Source organism: Glycine max, chromosome 6, assembly GCF_000004515.6.
Source record: "Glycine max cultivar Williams 82 chromosome 6, Glycine_max_v4.0, whole genome shotgun sequence".
Lineage (NCBI taxonomy): Eukaryota > Viridiplantae > Streptophyta > Magnoliopsida > Fabales > Fabaceae > Glycine > Glycine max.
Window position 1 is genome coordinate 45,065,611 of NC_038242.2, and position 16,645 is coordinate 45,082,255.

General features: G+C 31.6%; 2 protein-coding genes across 3 annotated transcripts; one reads left to right on the plus strand and one right to left on the minus strand.

Moving 5' to 3' along the window:
* The first annotated feature begins 3,594 nt into the window (after positions 1-3,594).
* LOC100788858 (transcription factor ILR3) lies at positions 3,595-7,759 on the plus strand. 2 transcript variants are annotated; one of them, XM_003527266.5, is made up of 5 exons: positions 3,595-3,978; positions 5,546-5,608; positions 6,525-6,602; positions 6,713-6,875; positions 7,280-7,759. In XM_003527266.5, exons 1-5 carry the CDS (start codon positions 3,839-3,841, stop codon positions 7,544-7,546), a joined length of 711 nt encoding a protein of 236 aa, XP_003527314.1. In that variant the 5' UTR covers positions 3,595-3,838; the 3' UTR covers positions 7,547-7,759. The 2 variants fall into 2 exon arrangements, with proteins under 2 accessions (XP_003527314.1, XP_040872616.1); XM_041016682.1 differs by having other exon boundaries at positions 3,651-3,978; positions 5,582-5,608.
* Positions 7,760-12,361: 4,602 nt separating this feature from the next.
* On the minus strand, positions 12,362-15,539 carry LOC100777811 (probable galacturonosyltransferase 12). Its single transcript, XM_006582177.4, has 6 exons — positions 15,070-15,539; positions 14,383-14,438; positions 14,119-14,274; positions 13,434-14,024; positions 13,030-13,332; positions 12,362-12,881 (listed from the first exon to the last, which is right to left on the minus strand). The coding sequence occupies exons 1-6, from the start codon at positions 15,278-15,280 to the stop codon at positions 12,597-12,599; spliced, it is 1,602 nt and encodes a 533-aa protein (XP_006582240.1). The 5' UTR covers positions 15,281-15,539; the 3' UTR covers positions 12,362-12,596.
* Positions 15,540-16,645: the final 1,106 nt, after the last annotated feature.

Genomic DNA, 16,645 nt, shown 5'->3' on the forward strand with positions numbered 1-16,645 from the left:
TCAATTTGAATTCGATTGAATGATTTGATTTGTCTTTATTTTTAGAGTTTAACAGGATAAACACATTAGTTATCATGGGAGTTACAAAATTTTAATTTGGTCTTTATACTTAAAACACTTATTTAATATGTTCTTATTTGTGCAAAGGTTATAAGTTTGGCCCATATATATATATATATATATCATTTTTAATTTAGTCTCTAGTACATTCTCATTCTCATTTTTTTTAGGTATCAACTTAAAAATATGTTACACATAGATATTAGATTAAGAATATAATACACATGTTTATAATAAGAGTGTCTTATGCATATTTAAATGAATGCATTTGCATATATGTATATGAATTATTTAACTATGTGTAAGTGTAAGTAAGTGGTTAATAATATATAGGTTTTGATCTTAGTGTAGAAAATATTTGAGATTTTATTTTGAATAGAAGTAGTAAAACAAAAAGACACTCGAATATTATTCTATAGAGCACAAAAAATTTAAGATTAATTTGTTTCTTATATTTTTATGATTGATATTTTTTAGTCCTTATAGTTTGAAAGTTATTTTTTTAGTTCATATAATTTATATTTTAATTCTCTTTTAATCTTTATAGTTTAAAAGTGGTATTTTTAGTCATTATAGTTTATATTTTAATTATATTTTAATCCCTATAATTTGTATTTTACCTTTTAGTCAAGCTAAAAAAAATATAAAAAAATTAATTACAAATTAGTTATATATTATCGACTATTTTTTAATTACAAATTATCTTGCGATAAATTAGTTACGAATTACTTGTTAATATTTTTGTAATTGATAATACTACTCAAATTTTAATGATAAGGACTAAAAAGGAATTAAATATAAAATATATGTACTAAAAAATCACTTTCAAACTATAAATATTTAAATAGAATTAAAATACAAATTATAAAGATTAAAAAATTTACTTTCAGAGATTAAAATAGAATTAAAATATAGGCGATAAAAAACTACTTTAAAACTAAAAAGGTTAAAGCGTATAAACGATAAATCAGAAACAAAATGAATAATTAAACATTTAAGATTTAAGATGTAGTATTACCAACCTGTTCTCCTTAAATAGCTAAGCCACTTGGACCCGTTACTTGTTATATCTCTTATCCTGGTGAGAAGATAGGTTACGATAGACAAGATATAATTAGAATTATTTTTCTTTTTCTCTCTATATCTATAATATTCAACCCACTACATATATATATATATATATATATATATATATATATATATATATATATATATATATATATATATATATATATATATATATATATATATTTAATCGACATACTATCTTTTATATATAATAATAATAATAATATTGATAAATAAATTTAAATTAAATATTTATTATTCAAATATTTTTTGAAGAAAAGTATTTGACTATTTTAAAAACCTTATATAATTTGTTTATAATTATAAGAAAGGTTGCTGCGTAAATAAAATTTAATTTTGTATAATTTAGTTAAAAAAATGATATAATTTCCATAGTTTATAAAAAAATTTAAAAATTTATAGATATTTTTAATGAAATAATATTTTTAAAATTTGAACGATATCATATCGTTATCTGATTTGTTTGTTCTTATCTGTTTCGTATAATATTACATCATATTTTATATTTTATTCCGACTACCAAACATAGTGTCAAGTAATCCTCCTTAGCCTTCAGTCCTCATGTTTAATTAAGGAAGAAAAAAGAGTATAGTGATCAACTATTCATCCAAGGAATCCATAAAAGGAAAAAATAAAATTTAGGAGACCAAATTAAAAAGAAATAGAATAAAAAGGCAAAAACACTTTTTCGATTATGTATCACTACTTTAACACTATCCTTACTACTGTACTGGCATCACAAAATGCTATTAGCAATTACTTCATTAAATGATCACAAGTATTATTATACAATTAATTAATCTTAAGATTCTGGTTAACCATATTAATTTTTCTTATTCTAGGGTCAATCGAGAGTAAAAATTAATCTCTTGAAATATTAAAATTCATTTAATGTATTGATTTTTTTTCAGAAAATATTTTTTCATACATACTAAAGATCAAATCTCTTAAAACATGTTTAAAATATAAATCAATCATGTCATATTATATTGATAAATTAAATTTTAATTAAGTGATTTTCTTTTCTAGAATTAGTTTTTACTTGTGTTTAGATTTTAGGGTTTAAGATTTTTATTTGTGTATTATATAAGATGAATATTTTCAAGTATATTATACTAATCACAACTTAAGGTTTTGTGAAATTATACAAACTTTTTAACTTTTACATTAACTTTCCTTTATAGGAGATCACATTATAATTTTTTTAAAACAATTAAAGAGGTTAGTATAATGTGTAAGAGGGCATGAATGTACATTCTTCAAACAATTAAGGGGCTAATGGAAGAGCAGAAAAAGCAAGAAAAGTTTGTATAATTTCACAAAATCTCAATAATAGCTAGTGGCATTTACTCTATTTTAAGAGATCCCATTTATTCTTCACCAAATATAATCTTTCTTGAGTAAGATAAAACCATTATTAGAGACAATAAAGTTAACTTTTCGAGTATTTAATATAGATATACATTAAAAAATTAAATAAGATCAAAACTACTAATTGAACTGTACGAACTTGTGTTAGTATATCCATGCGCTCAACAATATGTAAGATAATTTTATTTTATATAATTAAAACCCACAATAAATAAAGAGTATTAATCTATAAATAATATTATGATTAAATTATAAAAAAATATATTCAAATATATAATTATATTTTATATTTGTAATAAAAATTTAAAATGCAATATAAAGTTACTTTTACTTTTTAACAAAAAAAAAACTATTTCAGTTCAATTAAAAAATAATTATAAAATATGATAAAATGAAAGAGAGATAGTTGACTAAAATGATTTTTTAAACTAATTTATGTGAATAATGTGTGAAATGTTCTTAAAAAATGAAAAATAATATTAAAAATGTTTTACTTTTTTATGTTCGAACTCTAGATTATTTGATCAAAAAAGGCAAGTCTCTACCACTTTGTCAACCATTATTTTTAAAAATCTCTGACTGAGAGAACAGAAAGTGTAAGTCTCATTTTTTTAAATCTTGTATTTTAATTTGTATTACAAAATTAAATTATTTGTTCATTCTGAAAAATAAAAAAGTAAACAAAGAGAGATTGGAAAAATCTCAAGCATCGGCCTATACAAGCCCAACCCAAGCCCAAGCCCAGCCCAAGCCCAAGCCCGAAACTCCTTTTTTGTCGTAAAAGCTGACGACGAAGGATTCAATCACCACTTGCCAGTTGCCACCAATTTTCCCCATCTCCTCACTCTCACCCACGCAGATTCCCCTTTTCCCAGAAAAAATTATAATAATACCAATAATTATTAATAACAGTAAAAAAATAATATTAACTATGAATTGACCCATTAAGTAATATACTCATAAAAAAAAGTGGGATTCCTACTCTAAGAATCTTTTCAGTGAACAATATATAACTATTTTTATATGTATTTTTAAAATTTTAAAATATGTCCTAATTTAAATAAGTCTCGAGATTCAGTTCACTTTCTGTCAAAATAAAATATTAACGATGAATACATAAATATTAAATTTAATAAGTTCCTTCTTTTTTTTTTCCCTTTCTCCCTCTCGGAACTTTGAAAACGTGGAAGCACACCCCAGACCCCACACCAGTCCCCGTTTGTTCCGCTGCAAAACAAAAACACCGCGTCTTCCCCGTGCGGGGAAAAAGAAAAGAAAAGAAAAGAACCCTCAATTTTCCGGGAAAACCCTCCCCACAATGGTTTCCCGGGAAAACACCAATTGGCTCTTCGATTACGGCTTGATCGACGATATTCCCGTTCCGGACGCCACCTTCGGCGTCAATTCCTCCGCCTTCACATGGCCCCCTAACGCCTTGAACGCTTCCTCCAATGTCGGGTACTCGCAGATCGCTTCGCCAATTGCGTCTTCCCTTTTCTCGCTTTCGTTCTCGCACTCTTTTATTTTGCCTCCTTTTGCTTATTGTTGATGATTAGGGTTTCTGAATCGGTGCTTGATTGTGTTGGTTTTGTGAATGTTTGATTTTAGGGTTTTGTGTTTCTGAAGTTCTGCGCGGCTCTGAATTTTGTGGTCTTGGAAGAAATGTTTTTTTTGGGGGGGGGATTGCTTAGTCACGGGTGGTTGTAATTTTTGTTTTTTTGAATGTTACGTGGTGGAATTTGATCTGTTTTGGGTGTGTAAATGTGCGAGTTTAGTTGCACGTGCGAGTTTTATTTGCTTCTACAGATTTCACAATGCTAATTTTCACTTTAGAACATATAATTAATGTATGTTTCTGTATTTTTTTGTCAGTGTAGTGTGTGTATTTCTACTTTCTTGAACTGTTGATTGCCTTGTAATTCATGTTTTTTAATTGATATTTTCGTAATTATGTTGTTGGCATATGAAATTGGGGATCATTTGTACCTCCCAAGTTGGGTGGTTAGTTGTTTTCTGAAGTCACAGGATCATCTTAGGCAGGAATCAAGTTAGGTGCATGATATGGAGACATGCTTCAGGTTTAATTTGTAATCGTGGAGTGGTTGTTTAACTCTAGGGAAGATTCTTCTGTGTAGTTATGGCTTACAAGTTTGTTAATGCTCTATTGAAGCAAATGTTGGGAGTAGGGAAAGTGCAGATAAGGGCAAGAAATAAATGTGGATGAGATTAGAGTGATGAGGTGGCTTAGTGGATAAATGCAATATTATGAAGAAAATGAGATGGAAGGAGTAGCACCTATTGTGGAGGAAAAGGCAGAACTTGTGTAAGATGGTTTAGTTTATAGTGATTAGTCATTTGAGAAGAAGATTGATAAAGTCTGTGAGAGAAGTGGGTTAATAGAGAAGAGGATATTCTAATTTAGGGAAGAAGACCTAAGAAAGTGTTATGAGAAACCATTAAGAAAAATCTTCTGTAAATGATTTTACTTAAATTTGTCTACTGCTAGAGGGCATAAAAGCAACTCCACCTAGTGGGGGGATAAGACTAGATTATTGTTCTAACTCCCATTATTGCAATTTCCTTTGGTTCTTGGTTTTATTATGAGAATGGGTAATAGTTATACCAGAATCTTGCATATTTCTTTTGCTTGACAGTTTTTTTGGGGGGTAGAGAAGTGGATTTAGCCTGAGAACTTGAGTGGCTGAACGACTGATAACGTACCAATTCAGGAAGGGTTTTTCCTTAGAGGCCTATGGAATATGGAATGTTGCTTTTGTTACCATTCTTAATAATCTTAGCAATACATTCTTATGTAATTAATATATTTCTATTCCCTTTTACTGTTAGATAATTACTTTTTCCTTTCTAAAACATATATGTTTGGGATTTGAGGCCATATACATATTTGTTTGGTCAATTATGGCTGCTGACATTTTATTCATGACTGTATCTACTACTCCACCGGTGTCCCTAGAAAAAAAATTATTGACTGGATTTTCTTTATTACAATATTATCTGCTCCTAGCGTTGAAATTGATGGCTCGTTGGGGGATTCTGACAGTCTCAAAGAGTCTGGCTCAAAGAAAAGGTACACAATGTTCTATTCCCTGTTCATTTTTATTGAATAAATTAATTTTGTTAATTAAAGGGGAAAAAAAATAAAGAATCAACATGTTTAGCGAGTTGGCAATCTTATCTTGAACCTGCTCTTCTGAAGTTCTTTTCTCACTTCTCCCTCTATCCTTAATTATATACGACACAGTTGACTAATTTACGCATATTAAGAAAGTTAGTTAATATTGTTAATTATCATTAAATTTGTCTAATTATAATATTTTTCCAAATTTATCCTTAACTTTATTGGGAACCTATTCATCTTCTCCCATCTCCATACGAGAGAGAAAGAGATAATTCTGGGTATTTTAGTAAAAAAATAATTAATGCACAAGAAAATTGAAATTAAGTCTTATAAAGAGGATTTTTTTTTTCTTTCAAAACTATGTCTTATAAATAGGGATGGAGTATTTCCTAATCTCTGTTTTGCTTGTGCCTGGCTACTTGCTAGTACTGTCTTCAGATGATTTTCTGTTCTGTTTTGTTTTATTTCTTTTTTATACGATAATGAATTAATAGTAATGATTGAAAACTGAAGTGAAATCCGAGGGCATTGTTAATTTTTAAATAAACTTGCTAGGCGCCACTAGCCATAAGCCCACAAGTGATCTCCAGCAAACTGACAGATGTCTATAATGTAGTTAAGTCAAAGGATGAGGTTAGTTAGTGCAATTGATGTTAATCATGAAGAAAATAAACGTCACAAATCCTATTGCATTGCATATGTTATCTTGTTCAGGTATAAGATTTCCCTGTCTAATAGCATTGACTCCTCTTTTGAACATCAACATTATAGCAATGATTAAACTCCGAAAAATGAGTCTACCCAATCCAGATGGCTTATCCTTGGAAGAAGTTATCCTCATTTTCTTGTTTGTTTCATGTTGCAGGGTTAGGTCTGAGTCATGTGCTGCTTCTGGCTCCAAGGCATGTCGGGAGAAGTTGAGAAGGGATAGGCTTAATGACAAGTACACCTTTTACTCCAAATTCCAACTATCTCCCGTCTTTTGATTATCCTTTTTAGTTTTTGTGTAAATGTGTAGTTGAGGCACGTACCTAATATGATAGACGTGATTAGGTTTGTTGAATTGGGCGCCATTTTGGAGCCTGGAAGGCCTGCCAAAACAGACAAGGCTGCTATCCTGATTGATGCTGTCCGAATGGTGACCCAGTTACGGGGTGAAGCCCAGAAGTTGAAAGACACTAATCAGGGTCTTCAAGAAAAGATTAAAGAGTTAAAGGTAAGGTTTCAAGTTATACTCATATTCATATTCGAACGACTTCTTGGGAGTTCTGTATTCAGGATCACTTAGGCCATTTGGTTTAAGAGAATGTTCTGTTTTCACCTTTAATTATTAAAATGCTACCTTGTTTTCATTTTGTTTTTTGTTATAAAAAATTGTATAGGAAACAGGACAAACAACTTATTTTCATTGTTTCCTTTACAAACTATTGAAAATAGGAAATCTAATTAAAGCAAGGTGGTATTTTTGTAACCAGAAGTGAAAATAAAAATAGAAAACATTTTTTTCAAACCAAACAGCTCCTTAAAATTTCTGCCTTAAAAGTAGTACCTTTTCCTGATGGTGACTGAAAAACACAATACAATCTGAATTAAAAATCAAATTCCTTATCTGTTGTGTAGGCTGAGAAGAACGAACTTCGCGATGAGAAACAGAGGCTCAAGGCAGAGAAGGAGAAACTGGAGCAGCAGCTGAAATCTTTGAATGCACAGCCTAGTTTCATGCCTCCCCCTGCTGCAATGCCTGCTGCATTTGCGGCACAAGGCCAAGCCCATGGCAACAAGTTGGTACCTTTTATTAGTTATCCCGGAGTTGCAATGTGGCAATTCATGCCACCTGCTGCAGTGGATACCTCACAGGATCATGTTCTCCGTCCACCAGTTGCCTAAGCTGGCACTGTACAATTCTCTGGGCCAGCATTTTGGCTCAAGGTTGTATCCATTTTACCAATACCTTCTTGGCTTTGTTAGTTCTCTTCTAAGTATTCTAACTGGACCCAGTGGTGACTTCTGACTATATCTGGCATATGATACTATTATGATTAATGCTGGTAGTTGCATGTAAATCAGTCAATGTTAAATAAGCTTGTCTGGCTGTCTTCACTTCCGTTTTTATTGTTGCTACTGGGTTCTAAAGATAATCCAAGGTTAGGTTGGCAGTAGCATTATTTTGGTTTAGGCTTTGCAAGATATATTTTAACAATGAAGGAAGCAATAGAGCTATGGTGCTATAGTTTTAGTTTTAAATTTCGTGCAACCATATTTCCCCATGTACGCCAAATAGATGAAGTTCCGATTTTTGAAAGTTTCTCAACCATTAGTGAGATGTGTGGGGCTGAAAGTATATATGGTGTCTCGGTGACGGGTTTATTAATCCTACAGCATTTGTCTATAACAGAGGGGATGATGACTCTTGTAAATCTGTGAGGCTCTGAGCTAGAGTGACCATGATGTTTTAGTTCTATTGTTATTCCTTCATTGTTGTAAGCTGTTGGCATGTTCTAGCTTTGGAGAAGACACTCATTCATTATTCCCGTAACCCTTGATAGCTGAAAGGTCAAAACAAAGTACTCTATTTATTGGAAAAAGAGACCCCTTCATTCCCTTAAACCTTAATAACCGAGAGTTAAAAACAATCATTATTCTGTTTAAAAGCACAAATTACATCGTTCCATCCTTCAAAATATGTTAATCTACCCAAACTTCCAAGCCTTCAAAACTCCGCATGCTAACTATAATATTCGTTTTACGCACATTTCAATTGCCACTCATTAACTTTACCGTGTCAAAAGCACCTCTCTAGTCCAACTGTTTCTCTCTGAAAGTTACGTCCACTTACATCCAATCGGAGTCCCCTTTTCTTAAACCACAACGACCTCCTTCTTTTGTTTTTTTTTTTTTTAAATGAAAAATTGAGGTGAGTTGGATTTTGGAACCTCATCAAGATCATAACATGCCTCAAAGCTCACTGAAAGCTTATAGAGATACTCACAGTATAACCTTTGTTGATTAATTATCTCACTCTTAAAACACTCTTTGATATATATTCTTTTAGACACATTCTCTAATCAATTCAAATTTATTAAAAATTACTACAAAATTAAGAAAGAAACATTAAATATGATGTGAGACTCATAAAATTATTATTTTTAATAAATTTTAACAAATAGGAGTGTGATTAGAAAGGTGAGTTTGGGAATATATTCCTAGCATTTCTTAATAGAAAAACTAAACTAACCGGGATTAAATATTGAGATGCCTTTGGTTGATGACTTGCCATACTCACTATCTAAATTCCAAATCCACTCTGATCTTCAATGTATTTAGAGACATGAAACATCTTTTCTGATTCACAAATTTATAAAAAATTATAAAAAGAAAGTATTCATTAAATCAAAGTGAGATAAAAAAATATTTATAATTTTTTAATAAATTTTAACTAATGACAAAAGAATGTATTTATGAGAGTGTTTTAATGAATGTGTTGATGATATTTTTCTTTGGGACATAAAAAATAATATCCTGTGCCCTGACCCCACCTTAAACAAGCTGTCATGCTGATGCCGTCCACCTTAGTTGGACAAATGGATAATCCTTCAGCTGCCAAAATTGACCCAGAATTTTTCAGAGGCTGTATTGTATGCTCATTATTCATTTCTATTTTCAGAAGGAATTAAAAATAGCAACCAGTAACCAAAAGTATTTTAAAAAATAAGTAGAAAATGAAATAAAAATGAAGGCGGAATGATTGTTTTGTCTTTTATTTTTGAAAGAAGGGGAAGGGCCCTAAGCACGGGCCTATGGCGACGGCGCCACCTTGAATATAGGTTGGAATGGATATAAACATTGTTTTTCTTTCCCTTTCAATATGCAGCCCATGCTGATGCTACATTAACATTTACCTATCAATTTAATATGCTTACTTTTATATCTGAACTGAAGATAATCTTTGTTCATCACATTTTTCATGTCCTCGGCTTTATAGGGTTCTCTTGGGATAAACTTCTTTGTAAATACTCATAGGAAAAAAGCTAAGAAGTCAAAATAAATTGAAGTTTTTCAGTAAGGTAAAATTAATTTATACACTTTAATTTTTTTAAGAGTTAAAATGTATAAGTTGATTTTAACTTATAAGAGAAATTTAATTTATTTTAAATTCTTATTTTCTTCTCCTATGTGAAGAAATTTCTCCAAATAAATCCTTGGCCTTTGACAGTTCTGGAGGAGGTTTTGGAACGGATGAAGCATACATAGACGTTTCATTATGCATATTTGATTAATGAAGTAGGATCAATCTTGTTTAATGATATATTTGGAATCAGGCTAATAACTTATCATCTTGTGCGTGGCACTGTGAATGTTTATTTACCTCTACAATATCATTAGCATGGTATAGTATAAGTTTATAATGTTATGTATAAAGCCTAGAATCGAAAATTTGTTGTTGACAATTTTTAGTGAAATAGTATAAATGGTAATTATGTACATAAAATTAGGTTTTAATCATTTTGTTTGATAATTGATCTTCAGCATATAAATCCATGATTGAGGATATAAATTAGAAATTTATTTATTCGTAAACTGTTTATTACTAAAGATGTGAGTATATTCTTGTCATTTAAATTTTGTTTGTAAACTTTACGTAAAATGTATTTTATAAAATTTTATTGAAAATAATTAGTGTGTGTTGGGTGAGTGTTGACAAATTTGATGTTGAATGAAATTGATTTTACAAAATTGATTTTGGTTGAAATTGATTATGGAGTTATATTATTTATATTTAGATGTTTTTATTCTAAAAGTAAGTAACAAAATTAAGTATAATTTTTTTATCCAATTTAAAAGATATTTAAAATTATTTTTAACTCAGAATTTCTAAACATGTATTTAATATCATGTTAGCTAGTAAGCGTGATTATGGAGAATGCAACGTAAATCCAAAGAAGCACTAAATCTATCACATTTTCATTTTTTGAAAACAGAAAAAATAATAAGTCAAAACAAACATGGCCTTAAATTCCAAATCTAAAAATTTGAAAATGAAAATTTCTTTTTTAAAAAGCAAAACAGAAAATAAAAATAGAAAAATGTTTTCTGAAAACTAAATGGGCCTTAAATTCTGCAGTTGTCGCAATAGTTTGGTGTCAAAGACTTCTCTGTGGGTGCTCTGATGAAAACAGGACATGATGCATTGGAGGAAAAAAGTAGCTTTGATGATCTCATTGGCTTTGTGGGCTCATGTGAGGTTTTCTATCGTTGAAGGGGCTGTAGAAAAAAGAAAAAAGATAGTTTTAAGTGTGAGAGATGGGGTTGTCAATGAAAAAATGGAATTTTCTTGTTGAAGGAGAATAAATAAAGGTGGTTACATATATAAGGTTGGTTGGATGGTTAAGAAAGATGAGAAGGAGAAAAAGGTCATGAATCCAATTCCTCGTGCTGACCAAAATTAACAAACTAACAATTAATATTTATCAATAAAAAAGTGTTTGTATCTAAGTTCAAGGCCCTCCTAAGCATTGGTGAAAATAGGAGACCATATTATCCCTCAAGTCACACGGTTTAAATATCTTGGGTCTGTAATACAGGATGATGGAAAAATTGAAGGGGATGTGAATCATCGCATTCAAGCAGGATGGATGAAATGGAGAAAAACATCGGGGGTGTTATGTGATGCAAAGGTACCGATCAAGCTAAAGGGAAAAGTTTTATCGGACTGCGGTAATACCGGCGATTTTGTACGGAACAGAATGTTGGGCGGTCAAGAGCCAACATGAGAATAAAGTAGGTGTAGCGGAGATGAGGATGTTGCGGTGGATGTGTGGTAAGACTCGACAGGATAAAATTAGAAACGAAGCTATTAGAGAGAGGGTTGGAGTAGCGCCTATTGTAGAGAAGATGGTGGAAAATAGACTTAGGTGGTTTGGGCATGTAGAGAGAAGACCGGTAGACTCTGTAGTGAGGAGAGTAGACCAGATGGAGAGAAGACAAACAATTCGAGGCAGAGGAAGACCCAAAAAGACTATAAGAGAGGTTATAAAAAAGGATCTCGAACTTAATGATTTGGATAGAAGTATGGTACTTGATAGAACATTATGGCGGAAGTTGATCCATGTAGCCGACCCCACCTAGTGGGATAAGGCGTTGTTGTTGTTGTTGTTATTTTTATTAACACCAACACTGGGGAAAACATGTTTGTGAATGTGTCTCAATGAATGTATTTCATGTTATGCCACTAATTTTTGGATCAGAATTTGGGTTGATTTGGGAGGTAAGTCTTGACTTCTTTATATTAAGCATCAATATAGTTACATATCTTTATGTAACTTTTTTCTTGATCAGTTTTTTCTATGTCTTTTTTTTGGTTAGATTATAGATTACGGGATGTCTCTCAATTTATTATATGATTGTTGTTGATCCAAATGAATTTTATATATGGTGAAAATTGAACACAATAGATGCGGTGAAACTTTATACCATTGTATTAATATAAAATAATTACATATTCATAGCTGAGCCTTGGTGTCATAATGAGGTTGTTATTGTGTGACTTCAAGCTCGGTTCAAAAACAATTTAATTTTTGTTTGATCCTTTAATCTCTCCCTTATAATCTTTTATTTGTTCATCTTACATCTTAATCCATTAGCTTGCATGTTGGTTTTCCAAAAGAACTACATTTTCTTTTATATATATATATGAATATGATCTACAAATACTCATGCTTATAATTGAAGAGAAAAAAGAATTTCAACCCAAGTGTTAACAAAGGAAAATCAAAACAAAGGTGCATCTTGCAAAGTAGTCATATCATTGTTGTCTTGTCACTTGTAGTGGTGGGTGGGTATATATGCTTTTGAAGAAGTCCTCTCAATTTTCATCTTCCTCTATGCAAATACCATTCCTTCCACTCATAAAAAAGACTACATCTTCTCATGATCAAAATTACAATGCCCTAATGTGACAGCTCTTTATGAAGTAATCTGAAAAGTCAATGTACTTGGTCCACAATGGCCTTAGATGGGGAAAAGCTATTTCTAGCCATGGTTTTGCCCTGCCATTGAAATGGATTACACCAGCAGTCTCAGCATCAGCAAAACTTGTATTTTCCTGATATCCCAATCCCAACATGTGCCAGAAAGGATCAATAGTGTGGACATGACCATGGAATGCTATTAATCCGGGGGGTAATGTTCCTAGCTGCCACAAACTGAGGTCTGATTTTATATTCTGCATAAAACATAACACAAATAGTGGATTATTATACTACCTTTCTCCAATATGGAAATTCAAATTTTAGTTTTGAACAAATCAAAAGTAATTTACTTGTTCTTTTCCTGTACAGTATTATAGTAGGATGGAAAGTACTTATATATACCTGCTCTACCCAGTAATGGTATGTAGAGCTTATATTGGTCTTCCTCCAAGCATCAAGGTCAAAAATGTTCATACCATAAGCCCAAGCACATTCATTGGGATCAAAATTTTGGGATATTAAAGGGTGGGAGAAGTTTAAATAGCTTTTCAACCTCTTTGACATCACAAACTTATCTTCTCCACTGCATGTTTTTACTGCTCCATTGACTTTTCCATTCAAGTCAATGTCCCACAGAGGTGAAAGATCAGTTTGTACCACAATGTCATCATCAAGGAAGACCACCTTGTTAAGACTTGAGAACAACTGAAAAATGTATTATGGAAGTAAGCATCACAGGAAAAAAAAGGTTAATCAGTTATACAAAAATAACTTTGATTCATAATTTTTTTTTCCATCATTTTTACCTCTGGAAGATGTATCCGAATGTGATTCATTACTGAGTTATACTTAGGACTAAGTGCTTGCAGCTTTGCAGCAATTACTTTTGGCTTCTCAGTAGTATTTGCTACAATAGCTGATGATCCCCCTCTAAACTGTGATCGAACATTTTGATCCTTTTCCATTGCTTCCAGCACAGGCACTTTTCCCTTTGTAAACCAATCAAAGTGGTGCAATGCCTTGACCTCAATTATGGCAGGTGACAAAGGGTGCAAGGAGAACCAAGCCTGCATGGGATAGTATGTCTTTCTATCTGTAATTATGTGCAGAACAACCCTCTGAGGTCGCAAACTGCTGCGAACAAGCGATGTTGCAACCACAGAGGCTGCAAGAACGTTGTCTGAGGCCAGGACAAAGTGAAAATAGTTGTTGTCAACCAAGGCAGGGACAAGTTCTGCAGAGGGTAGTTGAAGGCGCGCGGCTGCGTTGTTGGTGTGCTCGTTGGCCAGCCTTAAGGCAAGGCAGTGAAGCTGTTTCGGTATGCCACTTGAGGCGACATGGCGATATAAATATTCTTGAACTATGGCTTCTCTGGTTCTTTGTTCCATAAGCGTTACCTAAGAAAATGTTCAGAATTTAAGTTGAGACTTGAACTTGGAAAACTGTTGCTTCTGCATTAGTTTGAAAGAGTGGGAAAATGCAAAATGGTACCATTTCTCTTAGTTTAATTGCAAATGTCTTGGCATCATAACCACCTTCCTTCAATTGGGTCATGAACTCTTCTAATGTCTGAGGAATATCAGACCTTCCCTCTAATTCCTCTTTGCCAAGGGGTTGATCTAATATTCCGTATATCACTTCTGGAACCTATTAGAAATCAGTGTCGTTTTCAGCCACCATTAGATAATTCTGGTCAAATAGTTACACATGGATTCACATGCTGACAAATTTAATTAGAAGAGTTAAGGAGATTACATTTGATTCAAGACTTCTTCCCAAAATCTTTGGCCTCAATTTTTTTCCCAGACAACCTGCAAGCATTATTTTTTGGTAAATTAAAAGGTCATATACATACACAAATAATCAAACTTACTGGAATTCTAATATCTATATGTTAAAGAGTCATGAACCTGTTTCAATTGAAAGAAGGGTTACAGAATGTATCATTACCTTATATTTGTGAGTTTAGAAATTAGAATTTGATATTAGCGAAGTGCAAACCTATCTACTTTTAGAAAGAAAACACAAGTCGATGATATCAAGTTTACCTAACAGTATTCTTACTACACTTATATTGCACAAAATACATATTACAAAAATTCCATTTCCAACAAAAGAAACTCTTCATAGATATTTAAGTCTAGTGCTTCTTCTAAATGAATACTATATTTGAGCAGCCGAAATTGAAAAACAATTGACTCAATTTTAATAGAAGCGCCATTAATGATTAATCATAAAACATTGAATGCAGACAAATAGCTATTGCAAATCATGAAAAGTTCAAAGCATAGTAAAATACATGCGTGCTTTGATATATTGATAATATAAGCCTCATTCACCCTGTGGTACCTCTTTATGTGTTTCTGATATGCATGCATGTGTTTTTATGTTTGTGACTTTGTGTGTGTGTGTGTGTGAAAGAGAGAGACACTGATAATGTACCTATGGAAGAGCACTTGTTTGCTCCATCAATGTTATCCACTGCTGTCAAAACAAACACAAACCTAAGAAGGAAAGTGAAGAACAAGAGTGAATAAAAGAGCATCCGATAAGAAAGCTTCCTTGATGCAACCTTCACTTTGATAAACTCCTTCAACCCTTTTCCCGGAAGCACGGTGACATGCCTCAAACTCGGCGATATCTGCAGCAACATTTTGTTCCAAAACACAAGGCAACGCCAAAAACAAAAAGTAGAAACAACAACAACACTGCTTGGAGTCCCTCCTCTTCAACTAGTACTTTTAGTTCTTTTTCATTTGTCAATTAAATTCACCACCCTGATCAATGACAATGTTGAAAAAAACACTGCAAGATCCCACGTCAGGTTATTCTGTAAAAGGAAGGTTTTGATGGTGCTTAAGGTTGCTATCTTCACCTAACCTTGCTTAGCATTTGGGACTGAGAAGCATGTCAATGAGGGGTGTTTGAAGGCTTTTAATATTGTGTTGGAGAGATATGAGAGGAGGGGGTTGTTAAAGAGAAAGAGACATAAGACTGAGAAGGACCATGTTGGTTTTTGTTTCAAGTTTTGTGCTATTGACTTGGTTTTGAAGGAGGCAAAGTTAAGGAACAAAGCAGAAGACAAAGAAACTAAAATATGTTTGTTACGTGATAAATTTTTTATATTATAAATTAACTAATTCTGCATTTGTTTTTTTTAAATATTTTTTTCATTTGTTATATATAGTTTTTTTTACTGATAAATGAGAAAATTATCATGAATAAATATAAAATTTACTAATTTATTATAAACTAAAAAGTTGCTAAGAAATAAAAAAAAATTGTTTTATTAGAAAATAAAAACGAACAAAAAATTATTAAGAAAAAAACATAAAATTCAAATGTTTTACTAACAATCACAAATATATTTGAGAAAAAATAATATATGTAATTCAAATTAATTTGGGCCAAGTTCTAATGTTTGGCATGTAGAGTTAATTTGGAGTTTGGATACTGTGACACAACGGCACTTCTACATGGAAAATGACTGCCTCTCTTTCTTAGGATGTGGTTGTTGGAGTAAAAGTTCAGAAAACATTAATTTTTATGTTCCTTGGAAGAAATTAATTAAACTGAATTTTTGAAAGGGTGGCTGACCCTCATTGGTTGTGGAATGTTGTTTTCTTTGCTGAATCTAATTAAATTTTATTTCTCACATTGTTTAGTTCTGCAGTCATTTCTTTTTTTATTTACCCTCTTAACAATTGTTTATTATTATAAATAATTCACATTACTGTTTGTATAATAATAACATATTTGTGATTATATATCTTTCTCTTTTATGTCATTTCTTATATTTCATAATAATGGAGAGATAAACCCAAAAAAAAAAGTGTTGTATAAATTATTGGATAAATTATTATATGTGTATATATCACATCTTTTATATAAAAAAAGAAGATATTACACATAAGTTTAAATAGAGGCGTTAGTAACCATTTCCAGCCGCCAAAAGAAAATATTGTCGATATTTAGGGACAATAAAATTATTGGTATTGTTTCAACATACAGATGACTA

What these genes read in the sequence shown, in the direction of transcription:
- LOC100788858 (XM_003527266.5), top strand. Translation starts at nt 3,839, where the DNA reads ATGGTTTCCCGGGAAAACACCAATTGGCTCTTCGATTACGGCTTGATC. An exon ending in GAGTCTGGCTCAAAGAAAAG is followed by an intron (nt 5,609 to 6,524) that starts GTACACAATGTT and finishes TTCATGTTGCAG; the next exon opens with GGTTAGGTCTGAGTCATGTG. An exon ending in AAAAGATTAAAGAGTTAAAG is followed by an intron (nt 6,876 to 7,279) that starts GTAAGGTTTCAA and finishes TCTGTTGTGTAG; the next exon opens with GCTGAGAAGAACGAACTTCG.
- LOC100777811 (XM_006582177.4), bottom strand. Translation starts at nt 15,280, where the DNA reads ATGTTGCTGCAGATATCGCCGAGTTTGAGGCATGTCACCGTGCTTCCG. An exon ending in AAACAAGTGCTCTTCCATAG is followed by an intron (nt 14,439 to 15,069) that starts GTACATTATCAG and finishes TAATGCTTGCAG; the next exon opens with GTTGTCTGGGAAAAAAATTG. An exon ending in ACCATTACTGGGTAGAGCAG is followed by an intron (nt 12,882 to 13,029) that starts GTATATATAAGT and finishes TGTTTTATGCAG; the next exon opens with AATATAAAATCAGACCTCAG.